Source organism: Microchirus variegatus, assembly GCF_963457635.1.
Source record: "Microchirus variegatus genome assembly, chromosome: 3".
Lineage (NCBI taxonomy): Eukaryota > Metazoa > Chordata > Actinopteri > Pleuronectiformes > Soleidae > Microchirus > Microchirus variegatus.
This window is the reverse complement of record NC_139804.1, coordinates 18,223,643-18,250,957: the sequence shown is the minus strand read 5'-3', so window position 1 is coordinate 18,250,957 and position 27,315 is coordinate 18,223,643. Positions and strand designations below refer to the sequence as shown.

Here is a 27,315-nt window from a genome sequence, read left to right as displayed (position 1 = left end):
ACAAAATTTGAGTGAGTTACTCACTGTGTCCAAGGGCTTGTTTTTGCCAGATGTAATGAAGTTCCCTCCAAGTGTCACTGGTGTGTTGCCAAAGCAGAGGCATATAAATCACGCCACTGGTGCCATAAGAAGAGTATTCTCTGCCGTTTTTGTTGAAACTTTCTGCATCTAAAGAAAAATATTGAGAACAACAAAAAGATTGGCCAAGATACATATGACTATAGTATAGTATTATGTTTATATAGAATTTCACTGAAAGTCTCTATTCTTACATTCTTTCATTACAAAAACAATATTTTGTGGGGTGCAATACTCCTATACTATTAATGTGCATTATTATTATTATTATTAATCTGAAGTTATTCTATGGATAAAACTGTAGTGCGCAACTTTGTTAGATATAAACAATTGTCTGTTATGTTCAATCCATTGTCAAATGAGTTGAAACAATGCAGATTAAGCCCATCAGCTCCACATGACTGTCTCTGGCTGGGGTGCGACAAAGAAGCATGCACAAAAATTCTACTGCTCAAAAAATCCGGTCATTCAGCAGTTTGCCTCGTATACCCACAAAAACACCCTCAGTCAGGTCTGATAGTACTGCTTGACAGAGTCCGTGGACTCAGCACATAAATAATGAAGACCAAACACAAGCAGTTCAGCTTTAAGCCAAAAAATCTTTTATAAATAAAACAACTAAAAAAAAAATTCTAAAAATTCACTAAAGGGATTTCATCTTTGTGCCAGGACTGATAAAAAGGAAAAGCACCACTTACGCATCACATAAATAAAGACAATAACAGTTATGAAATGTATACATTTAAAATGATTTACTTACTATACATGCTTAACACATGTACATTATACTTTGCCAAGATTATTTTTTAGCCTTGGATTTTACAATACAATAGTGCTGTTATGGCTGGACATAATTACCTGATAATGGTCCAGTGGGTAAGAAGTAGTGCCATCTAATGGTGTGGCTGTATTCTAATAAACCTCCTGGCGGAATCCTCCACTCACTTCCCCCTGTTTCAAAGCACATTAGAATACTACAGTGACCTTCCCATGGCAGAAGTCATTGTTTGCATTGTAAGCTTCTTTCTAAAACACAACACACACACACTGTGGCTAATTTGTCCTTTCCTCAGCGCCCCCCTTCCTTGCCCAAGAGCTTCGAGGAACTATGGCGATCTTTGCTGTAAACACTGTTTTTACATCTCTCTCCACTCTCCCACTATCTTTTTCCACCTCTGCATTTATGTACAAAATGTACAAAATGGCAGCTTCTGTAAAGCAAGGTACACATAAAAGGCTTATTCTATGGGTATTGCATTCAATTTCTGCCAATAAAGCATCTTAAATGTTACACACTGGCTTCATAAGACATGATAACTGCTCCACTAGGAATCTGATTGTGGTGTGTGTTAGTGTGTGTTCACAGCAGCAGACAGGGGAGGGCAGCAGACATCAGGACTGAGAGCAGAGTGTTTGTTCCATGTCTCTCATGCCTGTTTCACAGAAGGGCTCATTAAATCTTGCTCCCCATCTCTGGTTGATTAATTCTTTATCAAAACAATATGTTCGCCCCATGCTCCTACATCTATATCATATAAAAGTTCAATTAACTAGGCCTTGATGATCTCAATGAGATGATCTTCTGGAGCTAAAAGCTCCCCCTACACTAGAGTCTCTCCACAGTGAGCGCACATACGGAAAAACAGTGGATGAACATCCACCAGTGAATAACAAAGGGAAGCCAGACGCTGCACGGGGATTTAGATGTTCAAAGGAGCAGCTTACGCCTCTGGGCCATGGAGGGCCCTCTTGAGTCGGAGAATGAAATCTGTTGTTTAACAAGACTTTATTGGAATCCACACTTCTACCAAAATGTTGAAGATCAGGGACAAACAGGAGCCCACAGCAGTGGTACATGAGCCAGCAGTGAGCACAATCCCAGAGAACGTTTGTCAGTGAGGCCATATCAAACTGTATGATTCCCATATTGGTATAATAAAATCCACGGGTTGTGTGTGTTGGTCTCTCTCCCTCTCTCTCTCTCTCTGTGTGTGTGTGTGTGTGTGTGTGTGTGTGTGTGTGTGTGTGTGTGTGTGTGTGTGTGTGTGTGTGTGCGCAGTGCTTGTGCAGGGATATGCTGAGCTTCAGGTGGTGGATATAAAGCTGGCTGTCTTTGTCTTCTTCACTTCTAAGGGGTTTAAGCACTGCCTCAGTTTGTTCCACCAGTCCCATGGGTGCACCAGACACTCCAACACTTAAAGCTTCGGCATTCTTTGTTCTGTGCGACTTAAAGCTGCAGTGTGTAACTTCAGGTGATGTTGTTGTTGTTGCTGCTGCTGATGCTATTATTCTGCCTCTGTTTGGTCTTCATGAACAGACAGAACAGCTGTGTCCTTGATCTGAAAATGAATTATTCTAAGCGATTCTATCAGTGTTTGTGTGTGTACAGTGGCAGCGTTTACTTCTGAAACATTTTGTTGTGTTTTCACTACAGTTTTAAAATACAAAAAAACTCCTCTCTCAGATACTCTGTTAGAAATCATTTTTTTCAAATCCAAAATTTTATTTTCTTTATGAAATGAAAAAGGCAACACATGAGTCTTGTGTCGCCATGGTTCCAGGTAAAGAGGCTACAGTCTATTGTCCTCACAACCATAGAGAATTGAGTTGTGTGTAAGTTAATTTAAAACCAGTTTTGAAAATGATTTTACAGAAAAAACAAACAGTCCAGGATCCCCAGAGCACACCCATCTTTAGGTCAAGGTGGGTAAATTCATTCTAAAGTGGGGGTGGATAAACATCACCAGAATTGTATTAATTGACAAAATATTGCTACAGCGTTTCTTGTTGCAATTCTTGTTTCTTGTTGCAACTGCTTGTTCCTCATTGGTGGACGTGTGTGATGACATCAGCACCATGAAAGCCCAGAGGAGGAATGCTGTAAACACTACAAAGCTCCAGAGATGCATCATTGCATCAAGGAGCTGGTTTTAAAACCAAATCACCACATCATACAGTACATGAGCACATTGTACAGTACATTTACACATTAAAAGATACAAGGTTCAGATACTGTGTAACCATCATGTCCTTGTGGAGCCCATAAGGCTCATATCTGGGCAGACAACATGGGTCCAGTTTGTCCATGGTTTCCATGGTTGTCGTCGTTATTAAAACCGTATGGGACCTGCATAATTTGCCCACTTCAAGCTCATACCTTGGTACCAGGTAGCCTGATACCATCTACTCAGATGGTATCAGATGCATTGTTTTGTGCGACGCAAACTAGTGACAGGCAAATCAGTTGTTTTCAGTGTAACTGAATCATTAGAATCAGTTAATTACTAAGAATTAAGATTAAGAAGATGTGTCCACGGATTAGTGCAGTACTTCCTGCATGACCGGAACACACACTCTGTCTGATACAGTCACCGGAATGAATTACCGCTGAACAGGCTGTGATTTGGCTCACAATAGCTGGCTTTCAGCAGTTCTGTCACTAAATACACCAGACTCCTCTGTTAAATATTGAGATTGTAGAAATGTCCTTGCTAAATGTTAGGGATTAACGCATGTTTTCAGGAAGTCTTTTTAAGTGATATATAGTTCGGCATTGTTCAGTTTGATTGACGACACTCTCTGGCCGGCAGTCTGTTGACAACACATTTTAGTATCATCTCAGCTTGATTGGAGCCTCGCCAGAGCAGGTACCAAAAAACCACCTGGTACCAGGTACTATCACAAATGGAAAAGCAAAAAAAAGTATTGCTAGAACTGTATAATGGAAAAGCACCCATATTGTCAGCCTGAATATTACCCTTATGGGTACAACAACATGGTTATGTTGGCTGGGAATAATTTTTGGGGGTGACACATGGTCAGCGCTGACAAAAAGACACAGACGCTTGCTTTCACTAACACATGGCTGCTAAGATATTGTAGACTTAAGCAGGTGTAGATTTTATAAGGTGAGTACTAACTAACACTAACCCTAACCCATTATAATAATAATAATAATAATAATAATAATATAATAAATCATATTAATACTACAATAATACGTTTGGTTACATTTATAAGATTAAATTCAATATGTAATGACATGCAAATTTGTCTAGTTCTTTAAAGGTGCCATATGTAAGAATGTGGCCAAAAACGGTTACTACATTCAAATTCAAAATACCGAGGTCTTTTAGGGTTTGTTTTCTGACGTAACTGGCAACCTGTGGTTGCTCGGCAGCTGAGACTCTACTGACTGCAATGATTGGTAGACGGCGGTAGGTGGCGCAACAACATGATTTCAAAACATAAACATGATTTGCATGGCTGTACTTTTGTTGTTGGTGAGTTCAGTTTGTTATATGAACATTATTCCTGAGTCTCTGTGACATATTAGGAGGATTTTATGGCCAGTTGCTTTAGATTTATTACATAATGCACCTTTAATTACAATTATCTACATGTTATAATCAATTTAATCCTTTGAGTTCTTTTAATTCTGCCTATGTTTGTTATTTATTTTGCATCATCATCATCATCATCATGTATTTTTTTGTGACCTATATATCAAAACAAACACTTTGACATGCACAATTATATATATTCTATTATATATATTATATCATTTTAATGGTTGACTGTTACCTTGACTGGCCTCGGCCCCTCCTGACCAGACTAAAAGTTCACTGGCCTTCAGGTCATTTTGAGTGTGAGGCCCCACAGCTGATGCCTGCCAGCACTCACTCACTAATCTAAAGTGTTATGCAGTCATTTTTGTTTCTTCCATATAAATAAAGTAAAAGACAGTGTAACCAATAAAAGTGTGTTGTTTTTCCCAAAACATATCAGACATTTCTTAATTCTCCACTTCACTGAACTTCTGAATAACAAGTCTTCTGGTGGAACATGCTCATTAGCAAACTTAAGTGATCTTTGGCATATTTTCTAACCTTTGGAAAGAGCAAAGCAAATCGTTTTTTTTATCTGCTAAGCTAAGCTAACCTTCACCTAACCACTAACTGCTTATTACATTATTAGAATGTTGAAACACATCTTTAAATGGCATGACCTTTCTTAGTTCATATACTGTATATTATTAAGTTTTAATGTTTGAGGACAAAGACAATATGCAAAACAATGTTCACAGTCTACACCAGGGGTCACCAACCTTTTTGAGTCAGAGAGCTACCTTAAGGGTAAAAAATAATATGGAGGGCTACCATATAATATTTTTTTGTTTGTTTACCATTTAAATGATTAATATTATGCATTCAACTGCATACACATTCATTCCAGTGCTTACTCCTAACGATTACCAGTTTTTATAAACAATATCAAAGATATTTTACTGAGCGATCATACGGATACATGCAAGTGAGGTGAGGTGAAGTGAGCCCGCGGGCACCGTATTGGCTGCCCGCGGGCTACCAGGTGCCCGCGGGCACCACGTTGGTGACCCCTGGTCTACACTACTGTTTCCATAAGTTAAGGTTGGTCCTCAGGTGGAAAAAGAGACAGTTTTGCTGTACACTTTTGCTGTTTGCTAATATTACACCTTCATTTACATCTATGATCTCTGTCTGTGTTGTCATTATGTCTGAAACTGTGTTTCTTGATGGTTTCAGCATCTCCATTAGATCTCAACATTTAATTAGCGAGGCAGTGCCGGCTGACTTTCAGATCAGAATGGTGCAGCCTTTTTTTGGCCTTGTTGTGTAATAGTTTTAAACAGAATGCAACCATGGTCCACACAGACTTCAGCATTCAGCATTGAGATCTGGAACTTTGTCTGTCCGGTTGGAATAAAATGGTGACCCACTGTAAGGTCACTGACCTTGAGTCTAGTGTTTTGGTCGCTGGTTTTTAAAATGAGAGGTAACGGTGTTTGGAAGAGCAAGGGTTCAGGCTCACGTATTTAAGACAAAATTTCCTCACTCTCACTCTTCTAGCTCTGCATCTTCCTCTCATGGCACCACAGTGCTGACTAGTGGCCATAACTGTAATGGCATATATATATATATATATTAAGTATCTTCTTCTTCTCTGATCGTCTCCCTCCATCTTGTCCTCTCCTGTTACACCAACTGTCCTCATGTCCTCCTTCACAACATCCATGAACGATTTAGTTAAATATTTAGTCCACATTTAAAAGAACGAAAAACTAGACTTATGAACATTTTGCCAAAATGTATATTTAGATTTGATATTTAGAAGAAGTCAGTGAATATAAATAAACTTAAGTGAAAAGTTTTTACACTTTTAATAGATATTTGTCCTCAATAAAAATAAAAACTCTTGACACTAGAAACAAACACTGGACTCTGAAAGTGAAGTGCACCCTGAGAAATGATTTCTCTGATCCATAATAATGAATCTAAATAGAGTATCAGCATCTTGTGAGAAGTGCTGGTTAGAGTGCCAGTATGTGACCAAACCATCTCAACCTTTCCTTTCTATGCTTCTAAGAATAATGTTAAAAATACTAAATATCAAACACTGTATAAGTGATGATGGACAGCCAAATACCAATTATGAGGTTTGACCCAGTGTTTGCAAAGACTGAGATGTGATGTGGATTAAAACAAGTACAACTTCTTTGATACTGATATGAAAACAGTATATGTAATCTGTATCCCTGGTAGTTTTTCCCTCACCCTGGTCGAGGGAGGGTCTAAGGACAGAGGATGTTACCAACCCTGTGAAGTCCTGTGAGAAAAACTATGTTTTGTAAAACTGTGGGCTATATAAATAAAACATAATATATATGTTTATGTATATAATATGAAATTTGATTGATTGATTGATTGGTTACCACTGTTTCCATGCAAGCTTTGGGAGGACTTGCAACATTGGGCGTCACCAAAATCCTACTGTCTCCTCATCACACACAACAGAACATTGTATTTGGTACAAATAACATGAAGATTGACATGAACAAGCTGGTGTTAAATGGAGGGGAAATTAAACCGCTTTGATTATTTTCTTATTTACTTATTTTGTCTAATTCATGCATTTAATGACTATGCTTGAAAATAATAATATAAATAAATAATATACACACACACACACACACACACACACACACACACACACACACACACACACACACACACACACACACACACAGATAGCAGATACATGAACTGATGAATGGTGTTTTTTTTTGTGAACAGACATTTGTGCGATGATGAGGTTGTTAGTGTAGATTCATGTTTTGTCTCGGCGGGGTTTATGCGTATGAATGATATTCTGTGCTCTCTCTGTCTCTCAGTGTTCTCTCCTGCTTTGAATCATCCCTTACGGCGTGAATAAAATATTCTGAATTGACTTGCACTGAAAGCACGCTCCATCTGACCTCATTGTTGTAACCCCCCCACAGCCTCCACCACCCCCCCCCCCCCCACCCTCCGCCCCAGTGGGGCACATCTCTTTCTGGTTAACCTCTGATTGACTTAACACAACACCAACCAACCTCCATCTGTCTCACCTGCATTCAGCAGAGAAAAACAAACCTACCTCCCAGCTTTCTGCTTCTTATTTGCGTGGCAGTGGCCCTTGAGCTACCACAGAGCTCCTGGTGGAGGTGCTGCTGAGGGAGAACAGTGTTTGAACTGCAACAAAACACAGCTGCCGTTAGCTCCCACATCAAAGGCAGAGGATTATCAACAGCCTGCTGTAATGAGACCACGATGACTTGAAATAGCTGGGACGGCGCGGTACACTCTCCCCTACAACCACAACACGGTTACCAGAGACACCCTGAGAAGCACAACAGTAATCTAGTAATGTGTGTTTCTGTGGGTGTAAACTCATCTGCTGCAGCTTTGGGGTCCTGCTGGAAAACCACTGTGGGAAATCTGAGATTCAATAATGAAGCTGCTCTAAATGGCAAAATCAAAGAGCTACTGTACTGTACTGTACAGTAAATCAGGATTTTTGTCCGTTCACTGACACTGATGTCTCACTCTTGCTCAGTTGTTATTTAATATGACGTGAGTGTTAACTACAGATGAAGATACATGTTCTACAGATTGTAGAATATGCAAATATAATTTGTTTCTTGGTTGAAAAAATCCTATTTGGACCTATTTTGGTCGATGCTTTATTTTAAGAGGGGCAGCAGAGGTGCAGACAGGAAATGCAAATAGAGGGAGGCTTCAATTATTAACTAATGAAATAAGTTCCACCAACCTTAGTTTTGTATATTTATCTTCATAGAAAACTTTACTCAGGTGTTACCGATTTCAGTGTATGCAGCAACACAGAAACGTAATAACATATATTATATACTAAATAATTAATATACAATAATGTAATACCAGCCTCAGATATACATTAAAAAAATGTAATAGAGCACATATCTAGTATAAATATATATATATATTTATATATATATATACATAATTTTGTCAATTTTTAACAAAAGTCAAAATTACTTCAGAATCAACTGAAATTGGTTCTTCTGTTTAAGAGAAGACACACACACACTAAATCGAAATCAAGGATGTTTTGCTATCATTTTTTTTTTCCCTTTGGTGTTTCACTTGTAGTTGGCATCTGTATTGTTGCAAAAATGATGTACTTTTCCCTTTCCTCTCCTCTTGTATCCATCTTGTCGTGCTCTTTGAAATGCCCTAAAACAAATAAGTGATTTTGTGCTTTAAAGATAAAATAAGTGTGGTTTTACTTGTTTGTGATCCGAGCATGATGCAAAACAGCGTGAGGTCTTCACAGTGTGCAGAGAAGTCTGTGAGAAGTTAACAGCTGAAACTAAAGGATGATTTGTTGTCTTCCCCTTCATTTGAAAGCTTTATCGAGATCAGAGGAGATAAAAAAAAAGCACAGATTTTGACAAAGAAAAGAAAAAATGTATGAAGCAACATTTTCTTTTCTTAATTCTCTGTCAGTATTTCAGAAGCACTAGTGGGGAAAGTCCTGACGTTCTGCTCGGGGGCTAAAGCAGCAGATTAACAGTATGATGCTCTAACCTATGAATGAAATGATATTGTCTGCCGTCTTTTAGATTTTTCAATAAATATTTGTGTCACTCGTGAAAAGGTTTGCTTCGAATAAGGCACGTCCATTAGTTAGTATATATATCTGGGTCAAATTGTTTCAAGAATCAATTAATTTCACTGCAAATTTACATAACTGACAGAAAAACAGGTTACTGCATTTGTAAATTAATAAAAGAAACTGCATCTGTGTGCGTGTGATTTTCCTGCTAGTGTTTAAATTTACAAATTAATGAACCGAGTCAAAATGTAGTCAGAAACAGATTTAATAATGAGACCTCGGATAATTCTCACTTCATCTTCTAAAAGAGGTTCACGGCCAAAGTAATGGGTTAATTGACTTGGAGTGTGTTCACGGTGCGTTTGCGTGGCATTAATTACACTTTCACACCCACATTAAACAAACGTGGAAGTGTACGGTGTGTATTTGACACGCTGTTTGGTCTCTCAGTAGATGCGAATCTCACGGTGATGAAAGCAGATAGGAGTATAATGGGAACTGATTTACATCGTCTACATTTAAATTATTCTTTTTTATGATTTTTTTTCCCCCCTCCTCACTCCCAGCGCACCAGTGTTATTATTACCATCTCAGGGTATAACATGTTCATTTCATTTCATATTTAAAGCAAAGGAATTCATTTGCATTTTTGCACTTGGGCTGCTCTTTCTCTCTCTCTGTGTGTGTGTGTGTGTGTGAGTATAGTATTGTTGTATGAAGGCTGTAATTACAGTTGTTTTTTGACGTCCCCTCGTTGCCCGGCTCTCTGTATACCCAGAGATGAGAGGAGAAAGTGACACGCTGCCTCACTCGTCCTCCTCAGGGAACACTTATCAAAACAATACGCCAGCCATCATTCAAACAAAGCTCTGCACACTTTGCCACTTTGAAGTCTCCCCCATCCTCTTCTTGTTGTTCTTCTTTTTTTTCTTCTAAATCCCCCTCGCCTTTCCTCTCAGTGTAATCCCACTGTAACTGCAGGGATTATTCACAATTCACTCCATTTGCTCATTCAAACACAACACTTCATCAACAAATAACAATATGTTGGGAGAAAAACTATTCAATTGGAGGCTGAATCTAAACAGGGTTCAAGTGCTGGCAACTGACATGCATGTCTGCCTCTGTGCTGCCAATCCCTGTAAAAAGTTAATGTAAGCAGGATTCACAGAGAGCTGCTGCTGGTGATGAAATTATGGTGTAACTGATACCAACGTGCCATGGTGGAGAAGTGCATGGCCGCCTGCGTCTTTGAAGGAGGCTCTTCCCATCCCACGATGCACTGCTGGAGAGGGCTCCTGTATGCTTGTACAGTACAAAAGGACAGATGGAGGGCAATACTGCACAAAAAGCAGGCAATCGCTTTTGCCGCAGTACAGAAAAAAGGCTGCAAGTGAAGGAATTCATTGTATATTCACTATTGCACACAACACTGAAATCTGCAGACTGTTAATATATACAGTGGATAAACTATACACTGGAAGACGCTAATATCAAACAGAATTTGTTATTTTTCGTTTAGGTCAAGATCGCTCATATTTGAACCCCCCCTCCCCCCTCCCCCCAAACTAGATATTAATATTTTATTTATAAAATGTTTTATTTTACATCACATGAAACATAAAGGAGACAATGATTTCTTATAATTGGCTTCAATGAAATGACATTTTAAGAAGAGAATTATTTATGCATGTGAGATGAATGTACAATTAAAATGCTGTTGACACAACTCCAAGTAATTTGAGTTTTTCTTACAGATTTTTAAATTCTACAGGTGTATGTCTGTGTGTACATGTATCTATGTGTGTATATGGGATTATATGTATCTGGATATGCATGTACATAATAAGTATATAATAATGTATTTGAATCACTATACATTTAATTTACTATTGTAGTTTGCTTACATTTTTTCATCTACATTTTTAAAAATGTAAATATATACAGTATAAATATATATATATATACACAACATGCTGCTATTAATGTGTGCTTTAATTGTTATGAGGTGACCTTGAGTGTCATGAAAGGCACATTTAAATATATATATAATATTTTTTACTATTATGATTATTATTATTGATTAATTCTAGCCAGAGCATTTGTATATATCAGTTAAATTTTTGAGCCCCCCAACGGAGGATGATTACAAATTCATGTGTGACTAAATGCATAATAATAAAAAAATAAATGCAGTGCATGCAAAAACAGTGACACGGATATTGTAAACAATGGGGGTGTATGAACTCGGATGGGGGCGGCTATGACTACAGGGATGCCAAAAAACATGTTTGTTTTTTTTTCAGGGGGGGAGCCAGTGTTGCCTATTACTATAGCAACAGGAAGACCTGGCTGCTTCAATCAGCTTTTGGTTTGTTGGGGAGGCCGAGGATAGGCAGGCAGAGGAGCTCCAGCCTGGGAGCCGCGAGGAGTTGCCCTGGTTTTACTAATGAGGGCAGCAGGACACTCAGGGTGTCCGACCTCCACACGTCCTACCTGTCACACACTTCCTGTCATCCTGTCAGGCCGCACGAGCAGCCTGGAGGTCAGCGTTAAGATACACTGACAGAGTGACAGCATGGTGAGAGAGTCTGAACACGTCTGTGTGAGTGCAGAGAAATAAACACCGACTGACTGAGGTTCAAAACAGACTCATTATTATGTTACACACACACACACACTGTTTGATCTTATTAATCTGGACTTCATCATAAATTACTGTACTGGAAACTTAGAATCATTGTGTCAATGTGGAGTCAAAGGAACCTGAGGTGACCATCGGTGTCACGTCTGTGAAAACATGTCAAGAGTCACTAAAACGTCTCAAACTTTTTATCACCTGAGAATCAACACAAAGAAACCACCATTATGACCAACACTGCAGTAAACCGCAGCAGCATAAACAGGTCTACTACGAGGCAGATTTATTCCTCATCAGATAAGTTATATTATTAACCGTTTCCCGTCAAACTGCCTAAAACTAGCAGTAGAGCTGTCACTTCAGCTGTTCTTCACAAATCTCAGTGGTGCACTGGTGAGGTGCAGCTCCTCTCTCTCCATTTCAGTTTTCACTTCAAGTAGCTTTATATATACCTATTATGTCAATCAATCTATCAATCAATCAATTTATATAGCACTTATAATACCTGCAAGGTACTCAAAGTGCCTCATAGAAAAAATAAATAATACAAAATAAATTAGCAGGAATAAAATACACAATAAAACTGAAAGGAAAACAAAAAAAAAAATAAGAATCATTAGAATTAGAAAATTAAGAACTAAATAATAAAAGCCATTAATCCCAAATAAATGCGTTTTGAGTTTACTTCTGTCACGTCTGTGATAGGACGCATATCAGGGGGCAACCTGTTCCAAAGGATAGGAACAGCAACAGCAAAGGAACAGTCACCACACCGTTTGTATCTGGAGAGAGCCAGGAGCCGTTTACCTGAGGAGCTTCAAACCCTGGCATTTTCATGTAACGTTACAATCTCTGTCAAATAAGGCTGGAAAAAGGCCATTAATGGCTTAAACAGTAAAAAGTAAAATAAATTCTAAAATGAACCAACAGGAAATGGAGTCGATATAAAACAGTGTGTGTTAAATATTGTATTATTATTATCATAATATTAAATTATATTACATTTTACATAAACTATTTTTTATGTCTCTCTCTCTCTGAAGTAACATTTTAATACCAAACATATGATGTCTCACAAGAGAAAATTATAATTTAAATCGAAATCCATCCTGAACGCAGCAGATATAAAAAACGGCGGAAATAACTCAGATAATAAAATACTCAGCAGCCGAGAGAGAGCGAGCGAGCGAGCGAGCCTACCACTGAGCTGACTGAACAATCTGGTGATGAGTGGAGGAAGAGCCAAGGTTCTTGTACTGCCATGTGACTGGAAATAATAGGACCCAGGTGTGGAGGCTAATCAGGCCAGGTGAGGAGAAGCCCCACACACACACACACACACACACACACACACACACACACACACACACACACACACACACACACACACACACACACACACACACACACACACACACACACACACACACACACACACACCGCACACACACACACACAGAGGGGGAGGGGAAAGGGAGGAACACAAAACCTGGAGTCACAGCCATGTCACAGCAGAGGCTGTGACAGAAATAGCTATCTGTTCATACTGAGGTGTGACAACAAATATTTTTTATTAATTTATTTTTTTTAAATATAGGAACTTGGCACCTTGGATGTGTCATCAAACAGCTGAGAAGAACCCGACATGGTCATTTGATCGAATGCTTTAGCCAAGGCCCATTTTTTATGTGTTATTGTCATTGGCTGTAACGTACTGACTAGCCAAGTCTTTATTTATTAACCATAACCTCATTAACACTTACTTAATTGCCTAATGAAATTGAAAAATACCAAGGTCGTATTGCTTCCACTGGGGCCGGTACATTAGGAAACGCTCCTATGGGCCATATTTGGACGTGAACTTAAACAGGTTGTCACAGTCTAGAAAAGGTCCAGAGAAAAACTTTTTAAGGGAAAACCAACTGATCGGTACGGGTGGGTGATATGAAAATGAAAATTATATTTCTCCTTAATGGACAAAAACACTCGCTTGAGTCACAAGACGCACACTTAAGTACCGTCTATCGTGGTAAAACACAAGGAAGCTCCCTGTGGCTGCTATTCATTTGAGGCCTCTAAAGTAAAAGTGAGTGAGTGAGTTTCTAGTGGAGAAAAGTCGCAGCTTGTATGGGTGCCCTTCTATTCAAAAATGGTGCTGATATGAAGTTCTCTAGTGTCCCTACATGACAGTGCCCTTAAAGGAAATGATATTTAGTGCTGTATTAAAATGCCCCTCTCAACAAGTCAATCAGAGATGGCTGACGTCACCCCATTTACGCAACAAGCCTCTGGCGGCCTCTGTTGGTCATAATTGGCAAGTGCAAACAGACACACAGAACCACCCAAAAACAATTAGTCACTCTCACTGTGGGGAGAACTAATGATAGAAATGGTCCCTGTACAGGTATACACAGGGGTGTGAGAATGTGGGAAATTATATACTAGTGGGAATAGGTACCATTTTAATTTTCACCCCTTCTCTTCTCCTCTCTTCTCCTCTCAGAACATCATTGGCTGGTGTTAGGGAGTCGCGGTGGTTGGGTGTGTTGGCTCCAGGTTCATCTCCCAGGAGGAAACCACACAGAAAGTCACTGCTTTTTCTGTCAGCGTGAGGAAACACTGCACCACCTGTGGCTCAGCTGTTCCAGTCTGGGACGTCAGTTTTCTATTCTACTGTAGTTGCGTTCAGGTCAAGGAGAGGTTTTAGATCACAGACTATTTGTCTTTGGTCCACAGGACAACGTGTACAGATTAGCTTGATTTTTTAATAGGACACTTACTAAATTATTTTTAATTTAGAAGAAATTGTTTCTGTTTGGGAATACAGAGATATTTTGTTTTCAGTAGATTTTTTGAATTACGTTGTGTTATTTCTCTTCTCATCTAATAGAGTGGCTTGCGATACAATTACTGATTATTTTATTATCAAGTAATCGGTCTCTTATTGTCTATTACTGCGAAGGAGTTGGAAGGAAAACATAGACAAGCAAAAGAAACCAGAATATACTACCTGAAATCAACATTAAAGAAGACAATCAATTATGATTGAATAATGATTTATTTAGCAATCGAGCAATAATGAATGAACTGTTTCAGCCCTGCTGTGTATGTGTGTAAACTCTCTTGGACGCAGTCTCTATTTCATTTCTGACAGAAAGTACATACAAAAGAAAACAAAAAAAAAACACCAGTCCGACACACATGGAGCCCCAAAACAAATACATTAATGCATAATATGCATTAAAAAAATTTAAATCAATTATTTTATCTAAGATAAAATAATTGATTAAAAAAATTTTAATTTGGGGAATTATATATATTACAAAAATAATATTGGCATTACATACACACACTAGAAGGAGACATTTACTTGAGTTATGATTTAAAGTAAATAAGTAAGTAAAATTAAAGTATTTTGTATGTATTATTCTTGTGGATGATTGGTGTATATATTGTCTTAAAGGGACAATATGTAGTATTTATGGGTTTATATTACCAAAAATAACATGGTCGCGGGCCGCAGTCGCATAGCCACTGTTAGCAGCGAGACGCCATGTTTCTACCGGAGCCTGTAAGGACAAACGCGAGAGAACAAATCAAGCGTCTCTTTACTTGTAGCGGAAGTCCCGCCTCCATTCTCTCCGCTTCGTCTGCTACGGCCGCGGTAGCTCGCCCTCTCCCTCACCTCACGAACCTCATCTGCTGACACGGAGAAAGACGACGAGGACGACATTTGACCGGCTGAGGATACCGTAGCGCTCAGGGAAGGGAGGGGGTGAGCAGAGGAGCAGTTCTTTGTTGTAAATTTCAGCCTCTCCTCTAGATGTCACTATAAACTACTTACTTCCCCTTTAAGTGTTGTTATTTTTATATTCTGTATTGTGATGTGTAGGTGATTTTGAAATGAACTGTAAATGAACAGCTAATCTGTCCGTTTCTCCCTCGTGAAAGAGACAAACTGATTCAGTTTGATTCAAGTCTGACTCAGACTTTGTGATGTGTAGTGTTCTGTCAAGTCTGTATTAGTGTTTATATTTAAAATATGAAAAGAAGCCTGACATGGTTCATTAAGGAAAGGAAATAATCTTTAGTGTCATTATACAACTGAAACCAAATTTTCGAGGTCAGATGGAGGGTTGATCTGAGGGTCCATCCATGAATGATGACATCCATCCATTTTCTCTCACTTTATCCTCCACAGGAGGGGGGTGCTGTGCCAATCTCAGCCAACATAGGGCGATAGGTGCGGTACACCCCGCACAGTTCGCCAGTTAATGATAACATAACATTTTTAATTATGTTTTAAATGTTTTACTTAAAGCTGCAGTACGTAATTATTTGCATGATGTGTCCTTCTTCTTGACACCTGTTGCACATGTGTCAGCAGAGCAAGAAGTGTTTATCCTGTCGAACTGCTGAACGACTGGATTTCTAGAGCAGGTGAATTCTCTTCTGACACTTTTCATGGGTTGTATTTTCAGTCATACTTCAATCTGTTCGCCTTTACTGGAACAATGTCGCTGTTTCTTCTGTCTTTATTGACCTAAAACAAATCACTTCCTGTGTGTAATGTCACTAGGCATCACAGAATTTCCTGTGGAGCTGAATGTAACCTACATTTGTCAATAGCTGTTAAAAGTTAAATACTACAGCTTTAAGTTGTACCACTTCACCATTACACAGTTCTAGCACTCAGCTCTACTCAAATGTTAAAATGTTTGACGTCAACAGACGGTCGGCCACTGTCGTCACTGGCAGCGTGACGTCCGACACAAGAATCAAACTGAACAATCAGTTTAAAAGACATAAACACTCTTAAAAACATGCATTAATCTCCAATATTTTACAAGGAAATTTCTGAAACCTCAATATTTAATTTAGTGACAGCGCTGCTGAAATCCGGGAATCATGAGCCGAATCACAACCCGTTAAGCCGTATTTCAATCCAGTGACTGCATCAGACAGAGTCTGTGCTCTGGTCATGCAGGAAGTACTGAACTAATCTTTTTAATTAACTGATTATAATGACTCAGTACACCAAAAACAACGTTTGCTTTGCCCCGTTTTGCAGTCATGCTATGATGACCCGGCCCACGTTGAGGAGGTGCTATGAAGTAATAGAAAGCGACGTGTCTGAAACCAAACCGAGCAGAAGCAAGTCAAGTCGAGCCGAGTATTGCTGTTTGTTTATGATTAACAATTCAAAATGCATTGATCATATCAATAGATATCAGTAAATAAGTGGAATTATTATTTATTTGGTACATGTAGTGTTGGAGCTATAACCTTTGTTTAATTAATATTTCTGATTTTTTGAAGATGTCACTTCCAGTGTGGTAACAAATAATACACAACTTATGGACATCCTGGGGTGTGTGTTTATAGGTCACATACTCCTATTTTTTTAGTCTTCTTATGTGTTGTTGAGTCAAAGGTATGATTCATGAGTCTTTATGATTTATGAGTCACATTTCATCACAATGTATATATATATGGAGATATGCAAATGTATATATCTATACATATATAGATATAGATATATTAAGATTTGTTTACATAATTGATTTCCTGTGAGCTGAGAGCAGGAGGAGGCACAGAGCGGTTCATGTGGATGACAATGTGTGAAAACATAAACACTGTTTTTAATAAAGTGACTTAAATGTGAGTGTGTAGTTCGATGCCAGCAGCAGGAGGCCATCATGTCTCCCTGCTGCCTCTACTGTACACTGCTGTACTGTGTGCTCAGGTCCCAGCAGGTCGGTGCTAATGTGTAATGATTAGTAATCAGTGAGAGTGACGGCAGGCCAATAGAAAGTGAAAAGTTCCCGCACATAAACCAATGGTGAGGCCACATTGTTAACAACGTTCAGCGAATCCCCAGCGGATCTGATGCAACAGGGTTGCAACTAAAGTTACACCTTCGAACTGCAACACCGTGTCCTTCCGCTGCGGCGCACAGGAAACTAGTGCCAGCTGTGTGTGTGTGCGTCTGTGTGTGTGTGCCGTCTGCTGAGCGGAGCGCGCTACCTCGCTGCTCCTGTAAACTTAATCGCGTTTTTAACATAATAATTTCATACTTTAACTGTGACTTTAAAGATAAACAGAGTGTGAACAGACTCTAAGACTTTATTAAAGAAAGTTCTTGTTCATGTTTTTTTGTGTTTGTGACTTTTTAACAGGGCAATACTAAGTGGCTAAGTTATTTATTCAGGTAAAGAAAACACAGCTATGAAATCATTTAAAGTGCAATTTAAAAGTGTTGAAACATCATAATAATGATCTATATTTGTACAGGAAACCTGGTTTGAGTCGAGACAGACACCAGCACATTTTATCAGGAGTAATGTAAATAACAAATTATAGTAAAATTAACAGATTAAAACATTTATAGGATATCGATTTAAAAGAGGCATAATAATCATAATAATATAAATGTAGGCTATGCATTTGTTTTTAATAATATCATATCAAGTATTATAAGACTTACACTGTCCACATCCAGATGTACGTCCAATTTACTTTGTTATAAATCTATGACAAATGATTCAGTTTTACAAAATAGGAGAAGAAAACTAAAGTGAAACATGACAGAGTGAACGTGTGTGTGCGTGTGTGCAGAGTGGGAAAGTCCCGAGGTTGATGACGTAACGGCCGGGCGAGCGCTTGCAAGCCGCGGATGGATTTCAGCTCGCTGTGCTGCGGTCCGGAGCATTAGGAGTTGCAGAAGTAACGGATTTAAAAACTTTCTGTCCGCAAGTGTTTTCGCCTGAAATAGCGCTTCAACTAGAGTCTGAGGCTTCACCCTTCAGGGGAAAAACATGGCTCTTTAAAACTGTCACCGTCTTCCTCCTCCACGTCAAGCTCCGCGTGCTTCGCTCGTGCAGCACTTAACGAGACTACTCAGAAACTATGGGGTAAGTTTGATCGGTGCTCTTCAGCGGAACCAACGGAGGAAAGTTCACCGGAGGATTTAGCTCGAGCACCATTTTGTCGAAACTGTCGTTAAACTCATTTTATTACAGCTGTCAACTCAGTGTTTATTTCCTCACTGCATTTATAGAGCGGGTTCAGCACTTGTTATTATGAGAAAGTCACCAAATCAAAATGATTTATGTGTTAACTTAACACATGTCAGGATTTCTGTTTTAATGATATAGTCAAGTTTTCATTGTGTCACATAACTTACATTATTATGTTGTTCTTAACCTATGTAATCGTGTTATTGAGTCAATTAATATCTATTTCTGTGTTAAAGTCATAACAGATAATTTGATGCTTTTTATATTTTTAGTTATTATTTGTTTCATATTTAACTGTCTATCAAACTATGTCAGCTTATTTTTGGTTTGATAATTAAATTTATATGACATTAATCTACATATAATGAGATGACAGGTGAGTAAGTAAGTGGAGCATTTATTTGAGTTCAATTAAATTAAAAAAGTTATTTGTAAATATTTGTAATTAAAATGCAATTACTAATGCAATGTGATTGAGTCATTTTACTATTTGTGGCTTTTAGGTTTAAAAATATGGGTTTTTAAAGACTGAATTTTTAAATTTTTTTAATTTTCAAAAATGTTTCCCCCTACAGTTCTTCCACTGCTCCTTCATCCAGCAAGTGCACGATTTGTGCTTTTGAACAATTTGATCGAAGCAGACGACACAATGGCGGCATCGATCCTTCGCAGGAAAATTCCTCCCATTTCCATAGGCGAGCTCCGCGCTCCCTTTCTCCAACAGGCTAGCCCCAGCCAATCACGGCCTGGGACGGGGGCGGAGCCTGTGGAGAGGCAGCACTTAATTGGTGAGTTTTGCCGAGACGCTTTTTTATTTTTCCACATCCCGAGGTCGGAGCCGCAGTGCAGCACGGGGCTAATGTCGTACAGTGAGTACAGCTAAGTGGATATTTATCGAATGCAGACGATGCTGTTCAATCATTTTCAGATGATCGGTTAGTTGTTCACTTTGATTTTCCGGATGCTTTGCTTGATTTTAACTTATGCAGCTTTTATCCTCACAAGCTTAAGTGATTTAGGAATATTTTTTCCTATTTTTGTTGTTTTTATTCCAGTTATTTTATACATCTGATTTAAAAAAAAATATATATTGTTTTACTCTCTTAATGTTTTTTGTTTTTTTTCAAATCTTTTTCAGGTGATGGTCACTCCGACTGGATGACGGAAAAAGTTGATTTGTCTTCATTTGTGTCAACGAGTGAATCATCTCCGAGCTCTTCCCTTCCGCCCTCGCCATTAGAACATGATGTCAAGGTGCCCTCGGATCTGGAGGTCATGACCTCTCTGCTGCAGGAGGAGTTGGCTCAGTTGGAGGACTACTTCCGCTCCGAGTCCACATCCACGACAAGCAAGTTGGAGAAATCTTCAAAATGTGATAAGGGTGCACAAGCCATGGGCTCCCAGTCTTATTATCAGTTACCATATGGGTCCTATGGGTCCAGTCAATCAGAAGCCAACCCTGTGGTCGTTACCTTGGCGACAGGGGAACTGGACCTGCCGAGCTTCTGCGGCGGACCCATTGGCAGAACCAAAATTGCTCGACCCGCTCCGTATAACTACCATCACCGGTACCACCACCACAACAATGGGCGACGAATCATCAGTGAGGCTGTGAAAGTAGGTGAAGAAGTTGGACTTGATACGTGGGGCTCGAGGGGAGGTTACTCAGGAAGCACAGAGTTGTCTGTGAACCACTACTCCACACTGAAGACGGTCAGCAAGAACAGCCTGGGCAGTGTCAAGAAGGTGAGAGAATGTGCTTTGTCTTTGAAGGAGGAGGAAAGTTATTGTTTTTCAGAGGGAATGTTTTGCAGCGAAGAGATTGCGCGAGGTTTTTGTCTGGGTGGCTCGTACGAGAGCCACCACAAGCGAGACGGACAGTTGATGCACAACGTGAAGGTTAATGTAAGTTACGACAGCACGGGGCTTGATGTTTTGCACTGCGGCAAAGATGGAGGACTTTCTGGAAGTATCCCCCAAGAGACTATGGTGGCCAGTGACGGCTACTTTCACCAGTCCATGGCCAACACAGAGCCTTACCATAGCTTTATAGGTGACCTAGATCAGCCGTCACAAGCACAGGCTGTAGAGCCCCAACATGGCCACTACCTCTATCCAGAATGCCTTGCAGACCAAAGCTATGAATGTCTGTCCAGAGGGGAGGGTGAGGGCTCGCTGATGGGTGCCCCCATCCACCGCCCAACCCAGAGGCTAAAGGACGAGCAGCTATGCTCCATCAAGCCGTCACTGGTGATGAGCCCCACGTCTGTGGACTCGAACACTGGAGAGAAGAAGCAGAAGAAGCGAGACCAGAACAAAACTGCTGCTCACAGGTAAACAACTCTTTTCTGTCTTTCCATCTTCATCGTAAAAAACATCCAAAATTCGACTTTGTGCTCAAAAATGTACAATAGGTTGTTTTCAAATTGAAATCGCAATTCGAAAACAAGTCGCAAATGGGCTGCAATTGAACTGTTCCGTTTGTGATTGTATGTTGTTTTATGTAAAAAAAACAAAGAAAAACATTAATACAGTGCTTGTTGGAAACAATTTTCAATTTCTTATCCATGCCTTAAAAGTAGGATAGCTTATATTTTAATTTTTTTAAATCTATTACTTAATGAATAGTCAGCTGAAGCTTGACTTGGCTGACGTTTTTTTTTTTTTTTTTTATCGCAAATCAAGTTGCAATCACATCTGTCAGAAAAAAATTAAATGAAAATCATGATCCGATTGTGAAAATGTGGCACATAACTGTGAATGGAAACAAAAAGTTAAAGAAATGTATGTAATTCAGCCAAATTCACGTTTATATAAATGTATCTATGAATCAATGGAAGCAGGATGGTTGTTGTTGTTTTGTTCACATGACTGGAGTGTTACATAAACCAGAGACCCCGGTGCTTTAAATGTCTTACAGAGTGTAGGAGGGAAATGGAAAGTCCCCTCACTGTGTGCCAGATTCAGCCCCACCTAACTATTTCTATAAGTCTGCTCTCTCTCTCTCTCCCTCTTTCTGTGTCATTTGTTCACATGTGTGTAAAATGAGATCTACACTGAGTAAGTGTTTAATGTTAGCTGTGGAAAAAGATTGAAGTTAGGAGAAATATCAGTCATGAACTCGGCAGTCGGTGGAATTAAAAGGACACACCATGCCGCGCCTGAGCTGTGTGAATAATCCACTCCATGTAGCGCAAAGGTCACGCTCCCACAACTCATTAATAAAAAACGCAGCACAAACACAGCAGACCAACCGAGAGCTTTCTCTGCGCTTTTTCCGCAGGTACAGGCTGCGTAAGAGGGCGGAGCTAGACTCTCTGGAGGAGGAGCTTCACGGCCTCGAGGGACAGAACCGGGAGCTTCGTGACAAGGCGGAGTCGGTGGAACGGGAAATCCAGTACGTCAAAGATTTACTGATCGAGGTCTACAAGGCGCGCAGTCAGCGGCTCAAACAGGACGGCAGTGCCTAATAAAACAAACACAACAACAACAACAAACAAAAACAGAAATCGACCCCCACCCATCCAACGCTGACCTCACCTCCGAAAAATCTCCCAACCAGCAAGAGTCAAGATCACCAACTGATATTTTGTCGCACAAAAATGAAATGGGAGTTGCATGATTTTCCTAGTTCTTTTCTAAAATATTAAAAAACACACACACACATAAATGACGAATCACAAACACTCTTTCCTCTCAACGACGACGACAACAACAGAAGAAAGGAGATGTTTCCAGATGAGGAACTCAAACTATTCAAAGCCTTAGTGAGGTGTGGCTTCTTTTCCAGAGGAGATGCTGAACTTGTCCGTGACCACTGTGATCCGAACTGCACTCACAGCCTTGTGACGACTTGAGTTTGCGCTCGCAGCGATTGATCGTTTACATAAAAAAGAAGAAGAAAAAAAAAAAAAAAAAAAAAGCTCTTTGGATCAGTAGTAGTGATTGAAAATTTGCTTGTGCTTTTTTTTTTGTGACACGACAGCAGCATTAAGGCAGATCCATAAGAAATATATGAATATATAAATATATATATTATTTTGTATTTTATTTTATTCAATGTTCATTTATCATTTGCTAAAAAAAAACAATCGAGTGAATAAAAGGATTGTTGGATTTTTTTTTTTTTTTTTAAGCAAAATGTGTTAACATGCTCTACAAATATTCATTTTCAGAGACATTTAGAGATTTGTATATCGAAAAATGTTGAGTAATTACACTGCTTTATGACACTGAAATATCCAATGCATGTTTGATTTTTGGAAAAGCATGTGCAAGTATTATTTGAAGGCGATATTCTGTTTAAACTGCATGGCTTCCAGATCTCCACCACGTCAATTAAAACTGAGTTGACTTTACTCTTTACTCCCTGTTTCCAGTGTGGCTCATGCGCAGGTTTTGTTTTGAAAAACCCCCCAGAAACATTTGGCTTTTGTTGCTCCCCCTCCCACCCCTCCTTTATTCGCTTTTCTCTTTCGGCTGTATTCTTGCGAACAAACAATCACCTGTTGACGCAACAATAAATTGTTGTTGGGTAACGGTACCACTTTTTTTTTTTTCCTTTTTCTGAATCTTGTTGTCAATCAATCAAATTTGATGTTATCTGAAAATCCAGGTTCGTTTTTAACAATGAGCGTGAAATGTCAGCGTCAGGAAACGACACATCAGGTAAAAAATCCCAGCCAAAAATAAAAAGAAGTCATGCAGCATGGTTCATCTCTGCCTTTGGCCTGTTTTTCACTGCACGCTCACGTCCATCACACGTCTCCACTGCACCCACAACACAGCACTGAATAAGAAGATGGTGGGATTAAGAGATAAAGAGAGGTGCAGAACAAATCCACTCTGCCCCTCCTGTCTTCTTATTCTGCTCAGCCCCACAATTGATGCATCTACCACCTCTCTCCATTTTTTATTTTTTTTGGCTGCAATGCAGTCAAGAGTCAAGAATATTTCCCATGATTCACCACTGTATGACAGTACGTCATGGCAGGCTTTGAATGAAGCCTGACCCATCTAAAAAAACATGCTTTTAATTCAGGACTAAGGGATTATTTTGTCCAAACACTCTTGACACGGCTCACAATATTTCCTCCCATAATTCATAGTGCTCTGTTAATGTGCTATGATTGATCCGTGAGGTTGAGTGGAGCCATATCAAGCTCCAGCAGTCAACAGACAACATAAATTGTCTATCTCATCCTCCAGCCCGTGCAGGGTGTGTGAACACATCATGCATGTGTGTGTGTGTGCGTGCGTGTGTGTGAAATCTCTTGGTATCTCTCCCAGCAGTCATAGGCCTTTCAAGTGCATGAGGCAACATCACACAATACTTGCACCAGGAGGAGAGAGCGATACGAGTGAACTATCAGAATAATAATAATAAAAGAAACTGCTTTGACAAAGAATACCATTAAATCTGTCCATCCAATTCGCTTTGTTTGTTTGTTTGTTTGAGACAGATGAAATGTAAAAAAAGGGATTGTATACTGCTGATATGATTCGTGTAAATTATAACCTGTTTTTGCAGTGTGTTCAATAAAGTTCTTCGCCATCTCGTTAGATGAGATTATAATCCAAATGAATATGACCCGGAATACAACACTAGCTAAATTACATCTTAAAAATATAATGTAAGTACAGTTGTTGTTTTTTTTGAAGCACCTTTCACAGATAGTACAAAATGAAGCGCCTTATTTTAAAAATAAGAACAGAAATGCAAAACTTGACATAAATATCAAGTGCAGACAATTAAATAAAGTGTCATTAAAAATAAGAATCAAATCAATAATATAACAAATATTTTAAGCATTGAGAGCCTGTTAAACAATATCTATGAACTATGTTCATAGATATTGAAAAATATCTTTTTTTTTAAAAAAAAAGCAGGTTGAGAGAGAGAGAGGGAAACGTGTGAGCACATGCAGAGAATTCCACTAAGATTTCTGGTGTATGGTGCTCGTCGACCAGCAGGTGTCCCTCTAGTCTAAGCGTAGAAAAGTCAGAGCACTGGAGTGAAATGAAGTGAACTTCAAGTGTTGTTATTCTAAAAAGTGTGATTTCTACAGGAAATGTGAAACACGAGAGCACAGTGTGAAAACTGTGCACTTCAGTGTGGCTGTAGCGTCAGTGACAGGAGTAAAAAAAAAAAAATCATTGGTCTCTCAGCAGAGAGCTGGTTTTCCTTCTCTGGCCACTGAGGGAAACAGAACGTGTGAAATGTGTGAGTTGGGATGAAGTGGACAGGGAATCCAGACTTCTTTGAAACTGTATGATGACTTAAAGTGGGGTCACATGGTGGAACAGTGGCTATAGCACTGCTGCAACAGAATCGTCAGTTTCCAGTCTGAAAATGGATGTCTAATGTGAAATAAAACAGCAAAAATAACTTGTGCAGATACAGTAGACTGATTGGAAAAATGTGTGTTTCTGATAAAGGAACACTGTATTATTTTGGTGAAAAGAAATCTGAATGAAATTGGATTTTTTTGTAAACTATGGTGATTTTCTGGTTATCATGTCTCACCATAGAATCTCAGATACACGTTTCTTTACTGTGTGTTTGTCTCGCGCTGTGCCTGCATCATCATTTTGACCAAGTGAGGAAAGACATAAAAATGTTAAGAAACTTTTTCATTTTAAATTTTCAGTTAGAGTTACTGACAACCGTTTACAACTTAAATATAGTCCATTTGCATATAACTTGGTAAAGTTTGAACTTAATGCATATAGGTTTCCAACCAAGAAATATTTTTTTAAATTTGTCAACCACTTTTTTTAGTACTACAGTGTTGCAGTGTTTTTTTTAAAGCGTTATACAGTAAAAGCCATAAAATACAGGTCATCAGGTATGAAACAAGTGTTCAAGGATGTGAGGACAGAGAGCTCCATCCTAAAATGCAAACTAAACAATTGACTGTTTACAAAGCGACAATCACAGATATGATTTTGATGCTAAAACTGATTACACAGGGGAATGACGATAGAAAAACAATACCATCTGTATTTATCTTCTGTAAGACTTCATGGCTGAGTGGAAGGAAATTGGGCTTTTAAGCAAAGGGTTGCCAATGCGTTCCCCTGAGCAAGGTACACAATACTCCATTGCTCATTGTTAACTGACCCCAGCCATGGGGGGGCCACATCCAGTGTTCTCCTAATGCTGGTGCCAAGCCCAGATAGATGCATCGGGAACAGCATCTGGCATAAAATATCTGCCAAATCAAAAAATGTCACCTGGCTTTGACGAAAAGTGACCGTGTCCTTTCACATACCTTTATCGAACTGGCCAATAATAATACTCACTTATGTCCTAGTTGTTGTATAATGACAAAGGAACAGTCAGACTTTTCACTTGTAAGACAACACCCAATTAGAGCTCGTACATCTGCCAAAGCCAAACAGTTCAGTCAAGCTTTATAATTAAAGCAGCTTCTGGATCTGCTGCCTCATCTCATTCCACCACATATTTTCATGACTTTCCTGCCAACAAACACAAAAAACAACAGAGAGACGCAGGTGGAAACATTACATCTTTGTCAGAGGGTTACGAAAGGTATAATCCCTACAGTTTTTACAGTTTGTCCTGTAAGCATTTGCGTACAACATAGGAATTTCACTTCTTTCACAATAATATTAGCAGATACACCAGGGATTTGTGTAACTGGGTAAAAAAAAGAAAGCGATTAACCCCAGTCAAGGAATTTCAGGATTTTCACGTGCAAAAATAACACTTAATCTCTGCATTTAAATGATTATTTCCCTATGCCACGACCTGATCACTTAAAAGCCCACCAGTATTCTGAAAATTAAGGAAATCTACGACTAAAAAATTGTAAGAATAAAATAAACAATAGGTACTGAGAGAGACAGACAGACGACATGGTTCGTCAAACCCACTGAAGCCAACTGAGCACTTCAGTTTGAAGGGTTTTGATATTTCCCGCTACTTCCTGTCGCCTTCGTCTCCTGGCGGTATTTCCTGTGTCCCACATACTCTTTTTCATTGGCTGTTGGCAACATGTTTGTAGTTGGGTCGGTGATCAGTACACACCACCTGTTGCGTCCAGCAAAAAATTCAAGTCTGTTACCCTCACACGCAGACTGCGCAACTGTGAATTGTGGGTAAAATCGGGCAGCGTGTCCGCAGCTTTAAATGAAACGTCACAACGCACCGCAAATAAAAAGGAGGAAGAAGAAAACAACCAGCGACAATGTTACTGTTTTGTAACTTTTACTTCGGTCACTAATTCAAACTTGCCGGCGGGTGAAAAATTGGAATGTTGCGCCAAGTTTTAAAATGTACGGCTTGCTAAAAACAGTCATGGCTAACAGCTAAGCTAATGGCCATAATATAAAAAGAGAGTGACATTCAAAACAGGGTGTGGAGGAAGCAAAGGCAGTAGCTCAGACCAAATGCGTGTTTTGTCGACAGTATACCTGTTCGCCACACACTCGAGCTGCGGTGGTTCATGTTTGCACGTCATATTACCTTCCAAGTTTCTCCTCAGATGTTCCCTTTGTCCACATACCGGCGTGGGCGTTTGGTAGCCTTGCAGGTAAGCAGTGAGTCAGCAGAATTAACACAGGTTACGCAACAGTTTGCCAGCACATTGTTTGGCA

At 39.3% G+C, this 27,315-nt stretch overlaps 1 protein-coding gene across 1 annotated transcript; it reads left to right on the top strand.

The window, feature by feature from the left end:
* Positions 1-18,399: 18,399 nt before the first annotated feature.
* On the top strand, positions 18,400-23,407 carry LOC310924413 (uncharacterized protein). Its single transcript, XM_083886140.1, has 4 exons — positions 18,400-18,588; positions 19,269-19,481; positions 19,832-21,026; positions 21,977-23,407. The coding sequence occupies exons 2-4, from the start codon at positions 19,343-19,345 to the stop codon at positions 22,161-22,163; spliced, it is 1,521 nt and encodes a 506-aa protein (XP_083742266.1). The 5' UTR covers positions 18,400-18,588; positions 19,269-19,342; the 3' UTR covers positions 22,164-23,407.
* Positions 23,408-27,315: the final 3,908 nt, after the last annotated feature.